Source organism: Taeniopygia guttata, chromosome 31 (assembly GCF_048771995.1).
Source record: "Taeniopygia guttata chromosome 31, bTaeGut7.mat, whole genome shotgun sequence".
NCBI lineage: Eukaryota > Metazoa > Chordata > Aves > Passeriformes > Estrildidae > Taeniopygia > Taeniopygia guttata.
In genome coordinates this window covers 4,553,297-4,572,782 of record NC_133056.1, presented here as the reverse complement: position 1 = coordinate 4,572,782, position 19,486 = coordinate 4,553,297, and the positions used below count along the sequence as shown (strand labels likewise).

Sequence of the window (19,486 nt, the reverse complement as noted above, 5' to 3'; positions counted from 1 at the left end):
TTAGGGCCCAAGGAAATAACTTAGCAGACAAAGAAGCTAAAAGTGCAGCTTTACTGGAGGTAAGTACCCCGGGAATCAAAGAAGGGAAGGTCTGGAAATATCCCCCACATCCTTCCCCAAAAGAAACTGAGGGGGACGAAAAAATAGGAGGCCAGCTAGAAGGAGGTAAGTGTAAATTGCCCAATGGGAGGGAGCTATTGTCTAAAGATTATACCAGAAAAACCCTAAGGAGACTACATCAACAGACACACTGGAGAGCTCAGGCCCTGACAGAGCAATTCCCGAGATTCTTTGAGTGTAAGGGGATTTATGAATCGGTGAAACAAGAGGTGCAAGGGTGTATGATTTGCCAAAAAGTTAATCAGGCAAGTCGAGAGGATGAATCAAACACTAAAAGCTCAATTGGTTAAATTGATTTTGGAAACAAAATGTCCTAGTTAAAATGCCTCCCCTTAGTCCTGTTACATATTTGGACCCTGTCTCATTCTGAGACTGGGCTGTCACCCTTTAAAATGCTATATGGGATGCCCTACAAACACGGCATGCTGGTGGGGCACCCGAGGATAGAAGATGGACAGATCCAGCCGTACCACATGTCCATGAACAAGAATCTGCAGGAATTGTGAAAGCAGAGAATAATAACACAAAGTACCCCCTTTGGTTTCTCCATACATAAAGTGCAACCCAGGGACAAGGTGCTCATCAAAACTTGGAGAGAGGCTCCTTTGTCACTCATTAGGAAGGCTCTTGTTCTGTTTTGTTTTCTTTTGTCCTCTTAACTACAGATACAGCAATACAAACCCAAAGGGTTTGTGTGATAAATGCCAGGAGGAAGAACAGTGCCTGACTAGCCGTGTTTTAGGGCTCACCACTAGTCTGGGTATAATTGAAGTAGATTCCTTAGTGTGGTTTCACCTATTCCAAAATGGGGTGAAGGGAAAACTAGGGTCAAAAGCTCAGATCATTACTGTTGAATGCTGGAGATTAAACAAAGTACCCTGTAGGCAGACTCAGTTAAACTATCAAGGTGGGGCATCTTTAAACGGAGGTATGCAGCTCGGGCCAGGCACGACACCACAGAGGACTACTGCTGCCGAGAAGATGGTTTACCCTGCCGCTGGTTGCAACCCAGTTGGGTGAAGGCAGAGGCAGAGGAGTTTTCATAGTGGGGGTCCTGATGATCCTGAGCCTAGCAATGGGCCTCAAAATTAGTGCACATTCAGGTTGCTTACCCAGCACGGATGTACGAGGCCCCGGCGGCGAGGACGTACCATGCGTACAAAATGCCCAGAGGGGACAAGGGGAATCGGGGGCTCCAACATTCCCAACCCCCAGGAACTGCAGCCAGGACAAGATAAGAGGATATAATCCCATAAATGGCACTCAATGGGGGAAGTGTAAGAAAATAAAGTGTGATCTAAAAAGGGCGACCCCTAAGAAAAGGCAGTCAGAGCACAAAACATTCAAGAGGAATGCTGAATGAATACCTGTCCCTATCTGTGATAAGCGTAATCGCACAGTATGGGTTGGGGGAAAAATGGAGTCAGTATTTGTAGCTTATTTTCAGGCTAAACCACTGTGTTATGATAAGAATCAACTGGGAATGTGTGTGATGGGTAGAAAGACATATTGGGTTGGAGGGAATTCAAAATATAAGAAAAAATTTTCCCTCGAAAATGAACCAGTTATCCTTGACCTTTTAGAGGATCAGGATGACAGGGTCTGTCTGCAATATGATAGAACATTCTGCTTCTCAAGAAATAAAGAGGGGGTGGGCCCGGAGAATAAAATAAGGCAGGTGGCACAAGAACTAAAGAGACCATCAGAGGCTTGGCAACTGAAATCAAAAGGGTAGCACACGTTCAGGTGCAAAAGTGGAACTCCATCCTCCAAGCATCCTGATGGGACCATTTGTTTGATAGTACTCGGGGGCGGGGGGAAAGGTTGTACTTTTTGCATTGTGCTCAATAGCCGGAATCTTCTTCCTGCCCTGCATGGTACCCTGCTTTTCAGGTTAATACACTCAGTGGTACAAGGGATGCAGGTAGCAGCCATGCCCACGGATCCAGAGTGTGCAACTGGAAAAATAAATCAGGTATCTAAAATAATGAGACTAGGTGAAGAAAACCCACACACCAGAGCAGCAGAGGCCTTGGCCAAGTTCGAGGGGCATGTAAAAGAAGAAGGGAATACTTACAGGTTTTACCAAGAAATTCCAAAAGAACAATGGGGTGATGGAAACTAAGAGGGAACTGAGGGTTTTTTCTTTTTAGGTAAGATTAAAAGTAATTGCACCAAACAAAGGGAAGAAAGCATTAAATATAGAGGTTTTAGGCATGAATTAATGGGTTAATGTAGAAGTGGAGGGATTGTTATATGTAATAAAGATAAATCACACTGGTAGAATGATATGTATGTAATATTTTATATTATTAAGAAAATGTACAAGTCAGCACTGGGGGGGGTTTGTCTCACATATGTGGAAAATGGTCCCTGATAAAACCTCAAGATGGGGAATGGGTGAGCAACCAGGCAAAACAAGGCGGTAGTGTTAGGAAGGGTAAAAGTAGGACACAGAGGGCTCAGAAAGCAATGCAAAGTCCAATGCAAGCCTTGCGTTTCCTTGCTTGCCCATGAACAGGAAGGAGGAGAAGGCAGAGCAAGGACAAGAAACAAAGGGATAGGAAGTTCAAGGTTGTGATGCGTGAGGAAGGCAATGCAAGGCAGTGGAGTTGAAGGAAGGACAAGGGAAAGGCAAAAGGGGTTGCTAAGACAAGGCAGGGAGAGTAGAAAAGGCAAGGCAAAGCAAGGCTAGGGAAGAAAGGGGTAGGGAGATGAAGGTGAAGGATGGGTAAGCAAGGCAATGAAAGGGAATAGAGTGGCAAGAAGGGCAAGGAAAAGATACACAGAGGTCAGTGAAGCAGTGCCGGGTTAGAGTAGGCAAGGTTGGCAAGACTCAGAAGGGGAAAGCTAGAAAATGGAAGGGCAGGGAAGATATATTTAGCTATGTCAAGGTGGGGATAGGCATGCAAGGTATTTCTGTTGCCTTGCCTTGCCCATTTTACACCGTCCTTGCTTTATTTTGCCATTCACATCCTTCTTGTCCCTTGCCTTGCCTTCTCCAGCTATGTATTGCCTTACTGATCTCTCATGTCTTTCCCTTGTCTTTCCTATGACTTCATTGCCTTGCATTACCTTGCTCACCCATCCCCTACCTTGACTTTTCTTCTGCTATTTTCCCTGGCCTTGCCTTCTGTTGCCTCCTTCTCCTGAGTCTCACTTCCTTGCCTACTCCTGCTTTGCCTTGTCTTGCCTTTTTTATCCTACCCCAAATATTTTTGCCATGCCTGACCATCCCTACTCTTGCTTTACTGAACCCTCTGTGTCTTTCCATTGCCCATCTCACGATTCCCTTATCTTGCATTTCCCTGCTTACTCATACCCTACCTTGATTGTCCTCCTCCTTTTTCCCGTCATTGCATTACTCTTCCTTATTCTCTTTCCCTTGCCTACCGCTACCTTGCCTTGCCTTACAGGCCCAGCCCTTTTCTTGCATGGCACTGCTACCCCTCCCTTGCCTTGCATTACCTTGCAGACCCTTTGCCTCACCGTCGTCATCTGCTTACTTCTTTCTTCTCCTCCATTGCCTTGCCAGTCCCACCCCTCCTCTAACTTGGCTTGCCTTTCCTATTCCAACCCTGAATTGCTGTGCCAACCTCTCTCTGTGTTCCCTTGCACTTCCTACCACTCCATTGTCGCAGTCTTCTCTTGCTCTGATCCTTGGTTCAGCTTGGTCGGGGGAACCGGCAAAACAAATGAGGAATGGGTACCATGGTCTTGCCTGAAACATAAAGATTTTAACAACAAAATAACAAATGTGGAAAACTGCATAGTCTGGGGGCAAGATGCAAAGACCCAGGGGCATGGTGAACGAAACAAGGCAGACGGGTCTTCTGAGGGCAAGGGTCCAATCACAAACTTGGAACATGAACTTACACACAACAGGTTCCAAACCAACTGAGAACAAGAACCAGAAACCTGACCAAATGTCGGATAGTTCTATTAACATATTGACTCCCATGGCCCCACTCTTCTTGCCATGACCTGACTAGGTGTCCTGTTCCCCGTGGTCTCATACTGAGGCCAAACCACCACTCATTCCAGCCAGACGTGTTTCCACATCTTCCCCTCTCTTTAGAAAAATTTTCTGTAAAGATTTCGGAACAGCTCTTAACAGACAACTTACAAAATAGGGTAACAATAGAAACACAACAACAACAGCTCCAAAAATCAGTAAACCCGTCTGACCAAAGATAAAGCCCAACCAGATAAGTTCCATTTTTTGAATAGTCATTTGAGCCACTCTTCATCATCTTCTACTTGCAGTTTCTTGACTCCCTCTCTGAGAATTTGGATGCTTTTGTGTATGGATTCACTTGCTGTGATCTGAAAGATTCATGCAGCACATGCCAGGAAATTTCCCTGTTCCGGTGCAGCCCAAGTCCAGCAATTTGCTGGCACACAAATCCAAAACCAGGCATAGACATGGTGCCTACACCAACCCGATCTTGTGTTTGCTGACACCGCTAGTGCCCAGATCCAGAATTTTTCAGATGCTTGCAGAGCATAATTCCAGGAATATGCTGGCACAGAAAGTTAAAATTAGGCAATTTCCCAATGCTGGCACTTTCCCTGCCCAGATCTGGCATGCACTGGCACTGCCAGTGCCCAGATGTGGCAATTTCCCAGTGCCGGCACAACCCCAATGCAGCAATTTTCTGGCAAAGAAAGCCAAAACCTGGTAGCTTCCCGGTGCTGGCATTAGTACCGCCCTAATCTGGTGTGTTGGGGTTGGTTTAAAAGAAGAAGGAGACCTTGGCTTAAAGCCTTGGGAAAACCCTCTCTAGTTAGGGTGAGCAGGAGCTCCCACCCATACTCCTCTTGTTCAGTTATGCAGATAGTTACTAGAAAGTTCTGACTTCTCTTTGCTATCATTGCTTACTTCTTACTGCAAGAATTGTCATATTCTGAATCGTTCCTTCCTCTTGGATCCTTCCCTCAGATCCCACCTTTACCCCTCCCCATATATAAATGCATCAATATCCCTGCTAGACACTGGACCCAGGCTTTCTTCTCATTCGCTCTCTGTACTCTGCACGCCGTCCTGTTTGTTGTGTTCGCCTTCATTGAAGTTCTGTTTCCCGACAACCAGATCAAAACAGTCTTTCTTTGTAAAGTCGCCAGAGCCAGTTCTCGGGGAAACCACTGGTCATCCGTCTGGGCGAGGACCAGAAGGTTCCACTGGTGTTTGCAGGCACCTCCAGTGCCCAGATCTGGAAATTTCCCTCTTCCGTCGCTGCTCATGACCAGCAATTTGCTGGCAAAGAAAGCTAAAACCTGGCAAGTTCCCGTTGCCGGCACCACCCAGTCTGGGGTTTGCTGGCAGCAGGACCCCAGGAAGGAAGGAAGGAAAAGAGGAAGGGGTCCAGATCCAGTCCTTCCTGGCACCTGGAGCCTGAAATGTGGTCTTTGCTGGCACTGCCAGTGCCCAGATCTGGAAATTTCCCTCTTCAGGCACAGCCCAAGTGCAGCAATTTGCAGGCACAGAAATCCAAAACCTGGCAACTTCCTGGCACTAGGTCTAGCCCTGCCCACATCTTGTTTGCTGTGCCAGTACCCAGGTTTGGAAATTTCCTGGTGCCAGCAGTGCCCAGATCTGGCAGATTTCTGTTGCTGCCAACAACACGGCCCAGATCTGGTGTTTGCTGGCACCGCCAGGGCCCAGATCTGAAAACTTCTTGGTGCCAGCACATCCCAAACCCAGTGATTTGCTGGCACAAAAAGCCAAAATTTGGAAGATTCTGGGTTCTGGCTCCAGCACCATCCAGATCTGCTGTTTGCTGGGACCACCAGTGCCCAGATTAGGAAATTTTTTGGTGCCAGAACAACCAAAGTCCAGTAATTTGCTGGCACAGAAACCCAAAAGCCAGAAATTTCCAATCCTGAAACCATCCAGGTGTGGTGTTTGCTGGGACCACCAGTGCCCAGATTTGGAAACTTCTTGGTGTCTTCACAGCCCAGGTGTAGCAATTTGGTTTTCAGCTACCTGAGGAAGAGAAGGCTCTGCTCAGACTGTGGCTTTCCTTTTTCTTGGAACTGTTTAACCCAGCTCTGGACAGAAAACCCAGAAAAACACCAGCAGCTCACACCTGTGGCCAACCGAGGTCTGGGACCCTGCATTCCAGGGCCAGAGGGACTGAGAAGAGACCGAGTGAGCCAACTACAACCCACAAAAAGGACTTTCTGAATTGCCATCTCTTCAGAACTGAGAGGGGTTTTATTTCATATTATTCATGCTTGTGAATACTTTACTTGATAAATAAACTGTTTTTTTTCATTTTTCTCCAGGGGAGTCTTCTCCTGAAATAGTAGGGGGAGGGGCTGCTTGAACTTCATTTGTAGACGGACTCCTTTTGGAGGTTTCCTCACAACATTTGCCCAAAACCAGGACAAACAGTCACAATTGTGCCACTTCACCAGTGGCACAACTCCCCAGACCCCCAGGAAAAGAAAGGACATGTAACGTTCTCCAAACATTTGGCCTGCTTTGCTGCAAAATACATGCTGCACACACAGTGCAGTGTGGAAAGCCAAGAGAAGCTGCAGTAGGTGGCAAATCTTGGGACAGAAGCTCGACCTTGTTCTCCATGAGAGGTTCTTGACAAGAGCAGACAGGAGAAGATTCCTGGAAAAGTGAAACAGCATTCCAGAAGTGAAATGAAGATGAAAGAAACTATCTAAAATGTTTTCCTCTTTATTTCTATGCTCCCCTCTTCCATGTTGCATGACTCCTTCATGATGTGAATTCCAAATGAATCTCACCTCTAAGATGGGTCACTTAGCAAGTTATAAACACTCTAAAATACCATGAGCTACACACAGTTTTCCTTCCCCTGTTTTTACTGGAAAGCAACGCTGGAGACAAAAGTGCAGTGCTTGGGTCACGTATGAATCCTACACCAAGGGAATGTGCCCCAATAGTGTTTGAACCTCAGCAAGGACAATGCACAGCAGCTACACAGCAGAGGGGATTTCTCTGCCAGTGTGCAGGAGTCAGGACTCTGGATCTGGGCTCAACACTGCAAAGTTCCCGTGTTTGGACAGAGGAAGGGGCTGTCCCCGGGGCGCGCGGGGCTCGGCCGTGGGGCGAGCGGGGAACGGACACGCGGACAAACGGCCTCGGTGCTTCAGTTGCAGAGGCAGCAGCGGCGGCGGCGGCAGCAGCGGCGGCAGCAGCGGCAGCAGAAGCAGTTTTTCTCTTCTTTCTCTTTCTCTTCTTTCTCTCCGGCAGTGGGACACCTTCCTCTCGGTGTCCCTCACCCGCTGTCCCTCCCCTCTCCCCGCCTCCTTCTCCCCCATGCCGGGCCGGGCCATGCCCCCGGCCCGCCCCCGGCCCCGGGCGGGGCTGCCCCGTCCCCGTCCCCGCCCGCCCCGCCGCGGTCTCGCCTCCGCCCGGCTCTGGGCGTGCTGGCGGTGGCGCTGCTGGGCGGGCATCAGTGCCTGGGGCTGGGGCATCACCGCCCTTTGGCTCCGCCTGGCCCGAGCCCGGCCCCGGCCCCGGCGCAGGCTCCGGCCCCGGCCCCGGCCCCGGCCCCGGCTCCTCCCGGGCCCCGCGGAGGACACACGCGGCACGGCCGCTGCCGCCTCCGCCGCGGCTTCCCCGGCCCGAGCTCCGCTGCTCAGCAGCGCGGACGCCGGCCCCGAGCCTCCCGTGTCCCGTTCCCGAGACCGAAGGCCTGGGGATGGCCGGCCCGGGGCGGTTGAGGGGCGCTCGGGGGCCGCTCCTGGCCCCGGGCCGAGCGCTGACAGCCGCGTCCCGCCCGCAGGGAAGGCGCAGGAGGCGCTGCAGCAGCGGTACCGAGTGGGTTCGCTGCTGGGGCGCGGCGGCTTCGGCAGCGTCTTCGCAGCCACGCGGCTCTCGGACGGTGCCCCGGTGAGCGGCGGGGCCGGCGGCGGGCGCAGGAGGAGGAGGAGGAGGAGGATGGGGCTCGGCAGGGTGGGCGGCGAGCTGAACCCGGTGGTGCCTTTGGTTTGCAGGTGGCCATCAAAAGGGTGCCACGGAACCGCGTCCGGCACTGGGACGAGCTGGTGAGTGAGCGGGGCCAGCGGGAACAGCCGGGCCGTGCCGGGCGGGGATGAGGCGAGGCCCGGCATGGGGGAAGCCACCAGGACCCCTCGATGGGGAGCGGGCGTGGGGCCAGCGCAGGGCGCAGAGCATCCCGGGCTGGCTGAGGGGTTCCCCAGCCCTGGCAGGACATCAGTCCCACTGGTGGCACCGTGGTCCTCCCGCAGCCCGACGGCACCAGCGCACCTCTGGAGATCGTGCTGCTGGACAAGGTGTCCACTGGCTTCCCTGGTGTGGTCCAGCTGCTGGAGTGGCTTGAGCTCCCCAACAACATCGTGATGGTGCTGGAGCGGCCGGAGCGGTCTCAGGACCTCCTGCATTTCATTCGGGCACGGAGGTTCCTGTCTGAAGAGGTGGCACGGCAGCTGTTCCGCCAGGTGCTGGAGGCCGTGCGGCACTGCACCAGCCGAGGGGTCCTGCACCGCGACATCAAACCAGAGAACATCCTGGTTGACCTGGCCACTGGCCAGGCAAAATTGATCGACTTTGGCTGTGGCACCTACCTGCAAGACACAGCCTACACTCACTTTGCAGGTGAGCCTGGGCAGGGGTGTGCTCCCGGTCCCGCCACCTCATGGCCCAACATCTTACAGGCCAAGCTGGGTGTGGCAGCGAGGATTCTCCCTTTTGCTGCCAGTCAGGGTACTGAGCCTTCCCCTGAGTTGCTTTTGAGCGGGGCTGGGTGGGGAGGTATCTTCCAGCCCCACTGGCAGCCTTTGCCCACCACTCTGCCTGGGGCTGGGGTTGGAGGCAGCAGCAGCCAGCCCGACAAAAGCACTCGTGGGTTGGGGTAGCATAGGAGGGAGCCAGAACCAGTGCACCAGCCAGTTTGGTGTGCAGGTGAGAGGAAGGGCTTGGGCTGCTCCACTCACCTTGTTTGCCTTGGCTTCATAATATTTTTAGGGCACTGCAGGTAGGGAGGATAAGGAGATGATTTTTCCCCCAGCCCTGAGTGGGTTTTTGCTTTGCATGTCACGGTCAGGCCTTGCCGGGGCTTCTGCTGCCCTCTTCCAACACCAGTGGCTTCTTGTCCAGCCCTGAGTTTGTACACATGTCCCAGGTGCTGGCGAGAGTGCAGCAGTCGCCCCGTGTGCCACTGGGGCAGCCCCTGCACGCCCAGGGATGCTAGGGCCAGGCTATGGAAGCAGCAGCAGCATCCCCCTGATGAACTCCATCTGTATTCCACAGGAACACTGTCATACAGCCCCCCAGAATGGACCCACTTGGGCTGGTACCATGGCGAGGCAGCAACGATCTGGTCCCTGGGCATCCTGCTGCACCAGATGGTCTGCGGGCAGCACCCTTTCAGGAGGGGCCGGAAGATCAGCTGGGACCATCAGCTCTCGCTGCCACAGCGGCTCTCTCCAGGTGGATCCTCATCTCTGGCCACGGGGGAATACCAGTGCTGGGAGACAGCAGCAGCTCGTGAGCATCTCGCTCTGGCAGCCGCTGAGGAGGTGCCACATGTCCTGCTCTCCTGCTCTCCTCCACAACAGGGAATTGATGGGAAAGTTTAGGCACAGCTCTGAGCACAAAAGCAGCATGGCCTGGGCATGGGAAGAGTGGGGCAAAGCAGACAGGAGCCTTCTCTAGCTGACCGGTGGTTTCTGGTTTCTCTGCCCAGAGTGCCAAGATCTTATCAGGTGGTGTTTATCCATGCACTTCTTGGACAGACCTTCATTAGAAGACCTGTTCTGTGATCCTTGGATACAGGATATTCACCTGCCATAGAAAAAGGGAGAGAGCCACATGCACACTTTGCTCCAGGGCCCTGGTAAGTTACAGGTCCACACATGCCCTGGCAATCAGAAGCAAGGAAACCCAGACTTTTTTCCCTGCCTGTATCAATGCACTGGGATTGTTGGGTGGGAACACTCAGCCCTTGTGCTGCAGCTGAGCTGCTCTGCCCAGCACTGGTGGCTGCCATCCGAGCTGGTTTTGCTTGTGCTGCTTCCCTGACAGCTGGGGCCCTGGGCAGAACCCTGACAGCCTGGTCTGACCCCCAGGGAAGGAGAAGGAGTCCTTGGAGAAGCTGTACCAGGTGGGGCTGCTGCTGCTGCTGGAGACAGCGACGACAACATCAAGGATGACAACCTCTTCCTCAACCTGGCCACTGGCAGCTGAAGATGATGGACTTGTGGCACCGTCTTCAAAGCCTGGCTCCACAGTGAATTCGCAGATGAGTCCACAGCCGGGGAAATGCTCCCAGATTTGGGCATTGCTCAGACTGGCTGGGAACAAAAGTTTCTCCCTTTGCTGGGGCGGATGCAGCTGATCCTTCAGTCGGCTGCCCAGCTGCTTTTTGGCAGGGCTGGGGGCATGGGCTGGGGTGGATACAAGATGGGAGTTGGCTCCTGGCCCTGCCAACAGCCCCCAGCACCCAGCATGGCCTGGGCTGAGGCTGGGGCTGGGGCTGGGGCAGCCAGCCCGGCACAGAGAAACCCCCATGGCAGGAGCAGAGGTGGGACTCCAGAACCTGTGCAGGGGCTGCTTTGCTTTGCGGGCAAGGAAGGGCTTGGGCTGCTCCACTGCCCTTGTTTGCTTTGGGATCACCGTTATTTTGGGGGGCAGTGCAGGAGGGAAGAGAGAAAGTGTGGCCTTCTCTCCCCCATGGGTGGGATTTTCCCTAGCATGTAGGGGTTGGGCCTTCCTCAGACCCTTGACAGAGATAAGAGTTATTTTCTTGTTTCCCCTTGTCTCTAATCTCTTTTCAACAGTTTGTTGTTTGTTTTTCTAGAGGAAGCGTTCTATGTAAGGTCCAGTCGGGATTGGGAAGTGCCTGGGAGCAGCTGCAGCGTGGATGGGCCGTGCCCTTGGAGAAGGCTGAGGACATCGTTTGGGACCAGCTTTTCTCCCAGCGGAGGATGGCGTGAGGTGAGTCCCCGTCTGCTTGGCATGGTGGGATCAGAGCTTTTGGGAGACAGCAACAAGCACAAGGAGGCTCCTGCTCTGGGCAGCTGCTGAGGGGCTGGATGTGCTGTGGCTGGCTGCAGGCTGGGAATGTCCTGCCCTCCTGCTCTGCTCCCAAAGGCAGCAGTGATGGGCAGCTCTGGGCACAGCTCTGGGCACAGCCAGCATGGCCTGGGCTCTGTGGGCAGCTGGGACAAGGGGACAGGAGCCTTCAGCTGACGGGCAGTTTCTGGTTTCTCTCCTTGCAGCCGGGCTCTGCGGGTGCTGAGGCTGCTCTGGGCTCTGCCAGGGCTCTGCTGGGCTCTGCCCCGGGCACAGCTGGGCTGGCTCTGCCCTCACATTGCTCTGACAGCTTTGCATCAGACGAGCCCGTTGGAGCACAGTGCCTGAGCTTTCTGCTTTGGCAGGTGAGTGAGACTCCCCTGCAGGCCAGGAGATTGCAGCTGGGGACACACATCCAATTGGCAAGGACCCAAACTCCCCATAGTCCCAGCTGAACCCCTGGATCTCCGCAGGAACGCCTGGATCTCCACTATTCATTCTTCATTTCTTTTTGGCTGGAATTGTGCAGTTGCACTTTCTTCCTCCTCTAGAGGTGCCATGAGTGGGCCAAAGCTGGCAAGTGAGCCGTGTTCCTGAGGCAGTGCAGTCTGGAGCTGATGGATGGAGAATTGCCCTTCCCACTTCCAAAGCAGAGCAAAAAGCCGTAAGTGGGATTTTTCATCCGTAAGAAACCCCTGACAATTTCAGAGGGAATGTGCAGCTCATTCCCAGAGTGAGAAGGAAGGTCATCTTCTAAAGGATTTGGGGTTTGACAGAGTTGAGATTCCCAGTCCTGCCTGGAGCTGGAAGGGCCCCAATCAATTTCCTATTGCTTCGACCACAATTTAAAATAAGAATGTTGGAAACAAACCCCAAAAACTGTAAAAAAGGCTGTTGAGGTCAGTAAGATGGATCCATGCCATCAGCACATTTACAGTGTAAATAACTGAGTTCTCTTTTTAAAAAGATCATTTATCTCTTAATGCAAAGTTACAGAAGTTGTTTCACTAACACTTGGATTTTATTTGTATCTTTTACAATTCATCTAATTGTATTTTTTTTCTTTTTCCTTTTTTTTTCTTTAAGCAGAGGTCCTGGCCCTCTTCCAGCCAAAAGGGAAAGGGTCCCACCAAGCCTTGTTACCCACAGACAACATGGTAAAGCTGAACACTAAAGGACCTTGGGGGCATTATTCTGGAATTAAAAAGTTGCCACCAGCTCCATGGACAACAGAATTATTGTTCCTAACCTGAATGACATTGAGCAAAAAGAATGAAGAACGGTGTCACTAACGTACTACTGACGTTTGCCAAAACACCTCCAGAGTTTCACCAAGGGATCAGTCATCAAAATGTTTTGAAAATTTAAAGACCAAGGTAGCCAAAGCACACAGTGTCACTAATTGCTGGGTATGTTCTCAGCTGAAGTTGGGAGGAATGGGGTTCCTTTGGAGGGCCCACCCTGTGGGGTGGCCAGAACTCTGTCAATGGGCTCTGCCTCGTAACGGAGTCAATGAAGGGACAGTTAGAGAAACCTGTGCTGTGGGACACGGGAATACAACGATCAGTGTGACAGGATTCACTCAGATTTCCCCTCAGGAGAAACCAAACCCTGTTACAGTTATAGAGGCTACAGTGCCAGAAGATTTCTGTGCTTTACCATCACTCCCAATGTCAGTAGAACTTGGGGTGCTGCAGCTGGTCAGTGTCAGTGTCACACCGCTTCCAGCTGCAGGGCCCCCATTTAGGGTCCTTCAGCAACGACCACACGGAAGACTTAGGGCCCAGAGAACATTTTCCACCCAAAGAGTGCCTTGGGTTTCCGAAAGCAAAGGATTCTGGTTCACCCTGTGCCCCATGTGCGCTGCCCCATCCCGTGGAGTTGACATGAATGAGCTGAATGGATTATTAGAAGAGGTAGTAAATGATACTGTTGAAATGCCCATTAGCACAATCTATGAGCTCCAACAAACACAAATGGGGACTCCAGAGAACCGCATGGCCTTGGATTATCTGCTTGCTGGCCAAGGAGGAACCTGGGCTATCAGGGGACGGGGATGTTGCCCTGCTAGCAGTGATGGGTTTGAAGGCCAGCAGTCAGGAATCACCTTGACAGAAGGAGCAGTAGAAGAGTGGCAGAAAGAAGAAAATTCTTCTTGGTGGGATTGGGTTCGTGGCTGCCAAATTCGAGGCTGCTGTGAAATGCATTGGTGGCAGGGCCTGTCATCATTGCAGTGTGTGCACTTGGTGAGTTGCTGTGACACTTTGTGCTGGGAAGTGGAGTATTGGGACCTTTCTTAAAAGAGACAGTCTCAAGAAAAGAGAGGCATTTGATAAATAACAGAGAATAGCAACTATTTAGGCATGTTTTAAAAGGAACGTGAATAGCTCTGAGTAATGAAGTTAAACTGCACTTAATTGTAGAACAAGAGGAGATGCCTTTATGCCTAATACCTAAATCTAAGCTGTGTTACTGAAAGAATTGTTACAAAGGTTGTAGTTGATTGTAGGTCTCAGGACCGATCAAAGTACCAAGGCCTGAACAGGTTGTGATCAGGGCCTGAACAGGCCCTGAGGCAAAGCTCACCTCTAGATGAATCTTCCAAGCAAATGTTGTATTTGTATCCACTCATTAAGGAAGCATGATTAACAACACGATCAATGCATGTGTTCCTTGCTAAAACACGGATTTATCTTTCTGTATTTAGAAACAGACAAGGCCCCATCTGGCCTTGTTTGGGGGTGAAGGATCAAAGTCAACTCCCTTGGTTCCTCCTTCAGCCCTGGCCAGGCTTTGGGAGAAAGCAGTCAGGAGAATGAAAGCAGATGTTCTCGCAGTGGCAGTGATGCCAGCTTGTTTGTTTAACAGTGTAAAAGCTGGGTCCTCTCACAGCTTTGGGGTTGGAACCTCATTGCTTGCAGAGGTGGAGGCACCTGCAAGAATTCCCAGTGTCTGGGAGTGGCTCTCCAGTCCTTGGCTTCCCCCAGCTGATGTGTGGCTGTGGATGATGGTAAAGCCTGAGGCTAACTGGTGATGGATCTTTCCTTAATCACTCCAGGCAATCTCTGGTAGCAATGACTGGATGCATTGCTGAGCTTCTTTTGTAATGCTTTGCTAATGATGATGTGCTTTGCTGAGCTTATCCTTTTGTAATTCTTTGCAGCTGGGCATGATATAAATGACACAATTCCTTCAGTTGGTGTCTGTGTCTTTGGTGCTGACCCTGCCCACTGGTGAAACAGGGCCCCCTCCAGCCTAGAGTGTTACCTAGGAAGAGAAAAGCTATCACTCTATTATAAATTATGACACGGGACCAATTTGTGTCACTTTATAAAGAGAATTTTATTAATTTAGCAAGCAAGCAGTACGGGCAAATGCAGCTCCCCCCAACGGCTCGCACCGCACCTCCCGGTCTTTCAGTTCTTATACCCCTTCAGTTCCGGACTTTGTGATATTCTCGACGTGCTCTGCATCTGCGCGGCGTGTTGCTAGGGGTCTTTTTTCTGCTGTCTGGTGGCCCTCCTGCCCCACTGTTTCCTGTGACTTACACAATCCCTGGGACTTTTCCTGATGAACAAAAACTATGCTATTGTCTTTCACACGTTAGAATTTTTTTAAGCATTCATTCTTGCTTTACACATTGTAAATGATGAGCTTTCATCTTTCAGCCGGAATTTGCAACAGCTTCTCAGGCTGACTGACCTCAGGAAGACCATCAGAATCACTAAGTTGTGTTCGGGACATTAAAGCTCATCCCATTCCATCCCCTGCCGTGGGCAGGGACACCTCCCAGTGTCCCAGGCTGCTCCAAGCCCCAGGGTCCAGCCTGGCCTGGGACACTGCCAGGGATCCAGGGGCAGCCACAGGGGCCTGCCCACCCTCACCGGAAAAAACTTCCTCTGATACTCATCTAACCCTGCCTTCCTTCATCCTGAGGCCATTCCCATTCCAACGGCTCCGTGTCCCTGTGAGGAATCCCTCTGCCTCAGGCCACAAGCGCTTGTACAGAGCACCCCACACCAGAGTTCCAGGGGCTCTGGGGGCACACGAGCACTCCGAGCCCTTGGCCGGGCTTGTCCTCAGCGCCTTCCCCGCGAAGCCCCGGCTCTGTGCCCGGCGCTGTGCCCGGCCAGGACCGGCCCTCCCCAGCCGCACCCGCCGGGCGGCTCGGAGCGCTCCCGGCCCGGGCCCGCGGCGGGAGGGAGGAGGAGGAGGGAAGGAGGGATGGCGGCGGGGCCGCGCCGGGGCGGCGGGGCCGGCACTCACCGAGCAGCGGGATGCGGCCGCTCCCCTCGTCCTCGGACCCCCGGCTGGAGGTGCCGCCCCGGCGCACACCGACACCGCGGGCACGGGGCCGCGTCCGCCTGCCGCTCCCACTGCTGCCGCTCGGCCCGGCCGAGCCCAGCTCCGGCAGCGGCAGCGACAGCGACAGCGACAGCGACAGCGGCAGCGACAGCGACAGCGGCAGCGACAGCGACAGCCACAGCCACAGCGACAGCCACAGCGACAGCGACAGCGACAGCGAGTGCTCCGGCTCCGGCCGCAGCGCCATCGGGTCCTGCCCGCCCGCCGAGGGAGCGGCGGTGCCGGCGGACACCGGCTCCGAGCGGCCCCGAGGGAGCGGCGGTGCCGGCGGACACCGGCTCCGAGCGGCCCCGAGGGAGCGGCGGTGCCGGCGGACACCGGCCCGGAACCGCCCCCGCCCCGCCCGCCGGGGCTGCCCCGGAACCGCTCCCGGGACCGGCCCGCGCCGCCCCTGCGGCGTTTAGAGCTCGTAAGAGCACGGAACCAAGACAAAGGGTGTGGTTACTGCGGTACATCGGTTTCATATGAGGCGTTTATCAGGTCACTCCTAAGTCAGAGACGCCCCTGAGCTGCAAGTGTTATAAATTTGCGCCACAACGGAACATTATCCAATTAAGAATTTTATTAAGTTACAGCAAGTAGGATATGAACAAGGGTAACAGCGCTGGGCAGCAGACAGAGAACTTCAAAAACCGAAGCTCCACTGACTGCTACCTTGATTCGCTCAAACTTTCTCCTTTTATTCCAATTTCTTCTTTTGTCTCCCTGGAATTTGCAAGCTAATTCCTGCCGTTATCTTGTGTTTGTATAAGCAGTCTCTGGTGTGAATGGTTGTTGTGATCTTATCTTGCATCAGCTGTGTCAGATCGCTGTTTGCATACCTCCCGTTGCCTAACCTTATCTCAGTAGACAATACCTCAGTCTGTATTTTTCTCACAGTTGTCTAACCTTTACATATATCTTAATAAACAATATCTCAATCTGTAGTTTCTTACACAAGAGACCCCCAGGGACCATCCAGTGCCACCCTGCCCTGCCCAGACACCAACAGTCCCACCCTGGGCATCCCTGGCAGCGCTCTCCAAAGGCTCCTGTCGCTCTGGCAGCCTCGGGGCCGTGCCCGTGCCCTGGGGAGCCTGGGCAGTGCCAGCACCCTCTGGGGAAGAGCCTTTCCCGATCGCCACCCTAAACCCCTCCAGGCCCAGCTCCAGCTCTTCTCTGGGTCCTGTCCCCGCTCACGGGCAGCAGAGACCGTGGTGAGCTCTGACCTCCGTCTCCTCCAGGCTGAAGAGGCCAAGTGCCACCAGCCACTCCTGGCGTGGCCCCTCCAGACCCCAGCCCTTTCCATCCAGATGCCATCAGGAATGTTTTCCAGCCCGGCTGTGCTCGGGAGCTGCCAGGAACAGTGCACTGCTTGGAGAGAAGGGTTTGTGATCCAGCTGGCACTTGTCCACCCTGTCCCTAGGTTACAGGGCACCCATCTCAGTTTAAAACATCCTGAGGAATAACATGAGTGACGGCAAGAAGCGGGGATTGCGTTTTCAGGGCTCCTCCTACATCTCTGCCATACATTAACACTCATTGCCATGAGGTGTTTTCAGTCCCCAGGCAGCCCTTGAGCTGCGGGACCCCAGAGTGACTGGCACAGGCACCAGTAGTGCAATTCTCTTTCTGAGGGCGCTGCAGTGCTGTGAAGCAAAGTAGTGGGTCGGAGTTCTGAGCTGGCTTAAAAGGCACCACTGACATGGCTAACAGAACAAACTCCTTGGAGTATTTCTGGTGTTATGAATATTACTGGGATTACATAGATCCAATTCCAGTAGATGGAAGCAAGTTGAAGGTTAATAAATGTAAGTATTGTGGAGTGGTAGGTGCTAATCTTGCTCAGGGAAAATGTTGCGTACCTTGTCTCCCTGACCTGGTTTTGTTTCCTTGCAATGGAGTCCATGCCAGTGCCTGGTTTGTGTGAATGGGTGTTATCCTTCAGGCTGGATAATTACTAACAAACACTCTGGGCTTTATCTTACCATATTTGAAGCTGTAAGACTGCTGACACTAATTCTTGTTTACAAGGACAGATTTTTTTGAGTCATTTGCTAAGGGGAAATTTGATGACTTGTGAATCTGCAGTGTGGGGTGTTAGTTACCTGTGTGCTGCTGTCACCAAAGTTCACTGAAAGAGCAGAGGTTTTCATTAAAATACTGGGTTTTCATCTTGGGACAAGGCTGACATTGCAACTGGTAAACATTCCGACTTTTGTCTTTCCAGTAGCCAGGAACAATAAGCTGAAAATATATTCTTTGGCCTTTCCTCCTTTGCTTTAGTGCTGCTGAACTAATAAAGTAATAGTGTCCATTATTCTGCAAATGCTTTGCTGCTGTGGAAACTGATTCTGCTGGGCTTTGCAGTTTATTTCCAAAGGATTTGAAGTAGCATTCACCCATCTCACCTTGTCATAGCTCGTTCCATTTCACACCTGGCTTTGCACAGTTAAACAGCAGTGTCTTGTTATGGGTACTTGTAGTGGCAAATGATTTTGGTTTTTCTAATGTAACTGCACTGGTCAGGTTTCGCTAAGATAAAATGACAAGCTGCGCCCCAGGGGATTAACCGAGGGTGATGGGTGGACTGACAAAGACCAAGGGAGAGCAGGCAGGGTGTGTTGGAGTCACTTGGGCTGCAGGCAGTGCTTTCCCTTGATTTCTGTCAAGCGTCTGCCTGTGGTTGTATCTTCAGTTCATTAACAAAGTTACAGGCTTTACTCATTGCTCTTTAGTTTACTGAAGATGGCTGCAACTGTTCGGATGTGGATTCAGAGATTAAATTGTTTTTCCCAAGGTTATCACAGTGAAATTATTACATATTCCAGGAAAATGTAATGGCCTTTCAGAATATCTTCATGTCTCTCTCACTAACAATGCGAGAAACTGCCTTTCTGATGGTGAAGGTTGAATTCTGTGTTAGGAGTTGCTTGTCCTTTGCTTGCTTGGACAGCAGTAGGAAAAAGGAGCAGAAAGTTACTCTGAACCACCTCTAGAAAAGTTTTGCTGTGCATTCAGATCAGTCGAGGGTTTATTGCCTCTGAACTTAGAGCACCACACCTTAAAGAAAGGGGTGTGATTATCCACATCCTTCCCTACAGAAAACCCTGCACTCTAATGTTGTAGAGCAACATTTGGTGCTGCTGGGACCAGGCAAATTATGAGCGGCTCCTCTGATTCTCTTAATTTTAAAGTTAGGAGAGATGATTACCCCCAAATTCCGCTGGGGAAACCCCAAACTGCTTAGCTAAGCTAGATGTAAGTCTCTGGCATGTGGCTGGTGTAGCAAAACCCAAAAATCAGGAATAAACTTTCTCCCTGTTTTCTCCTTAATAACATTTTTCTACCGTTTGGATCACCTGGTGCATAACAGAGGTGGCATTTGTGTTGTGGCACTTACCTCCCCGGCAATTGATGGGGTATTTTTCTTCAGCTGCCTGTTTTCTTGAAATTTGTAGAAACTGTGCTTCTGAGGCAAGATGCTTGCCCTCTGTTAAATTTAATTGAAATTTGTTGTCAGTTTTATGGAGGAAATTACCCCATATGTGCCTAAGAGTGACCTCATCAGCCTTATTTCCATTAAAAAGCAGGGTAAACTGATCTCATAGTGACTTTTTAGTCCCACTTGTTCTGACTCCCCTCCTCCCACCCCTGAAAGAAGTAGAGAAGTCTGCCACCTTTCAGGCATTTTTACACTCTAAGAAGATGAAAATAGACATTTTTCCATGTCAGCAGCCTAGGAGGAGTAGAGAGTGCATCCTCTTGGTACTATTATTCTTCCTTCTCCAAATACTAGTGGGAGAACACTGGATTACAAGTTCTAATGAAAACACCAAGGGAAACAATTCCCAACAGCTGGTTGGGATTTTTCATTGTTTGGAGTAAAGGTACCAGTCAAGCAATGAATAGACTTTGTCTGTCTTTGCATAACATTTACATTCTTATTCCCTGAGAAGCTGCGCTGGGATTATCAGCTCCATGTGCTCAAGGCCATTGCCGGGG

General features: G+C 51.8%; 1 protein-coding gene and 1 long non-coding RNA gene across 2 annotated transcripts; both read left to right on the top strand.

Moving 5' to 3' along the window:
• The first annotated feature begins 524 nt into the window (after positions 1-524).
• Positions 525-8,984, top strand: LOC140681072 (serine/threonine-protein kinase pim-1-like). Its single transcript, XM_072920277.1, has 5 exons — positions 525-622; positions 7,747-7,993; positions 8,098-8,148; positions 8,353-8,719; positions 8,980-8,984. The coding sequence occupies exons 1-5, from the start codon at positions 525-527 to the stop codon at positions 8,982-8,984; spliced, it is 768 nt and encodes a 255-aa protein (XP_072776378.1).
• Positions 8,985-11,619: 2,635 nt separating this feature from the next.
• LOC140681116 (uncharacterized) lies at positions 11,620-12,525 on the top strand. The gene is made up of 2 exons (XR_012052362.1): positions 11,620-11,801; positions 12,227-12,525. It is a non-coding gene; the product is annotated as an uncharacterized lncRNA (long non-coding RNA).
• Positions 12,526-19,486: the final 6,961 nt, after the last annotated feature.

Bases quoted from the DNA above. Each gene is read 5' to 3' on its own strand.
- LOC140681072 (XM_072920277.1), top strand. From the start codon at position 525: ATGCCCTACAAACACGGCATGCTGGTGGGGCACCCGAGGATAGAAGAT. The intron at 623-7,746 runs GTGAAAGCAGAG...GCTGCTCAGCAG, and splicing joins AACAAGAATCTGCAGGAATT to CGCGGACGCCGGCCCCGAGC. The intron at 8,149-8,352 runs GTGAGTGAGCGG...GTCCTCCCGCAG, and splicing joins TCCGGCACTGGGACGAGCTG to CCCGACGGCACCAGCGCACC.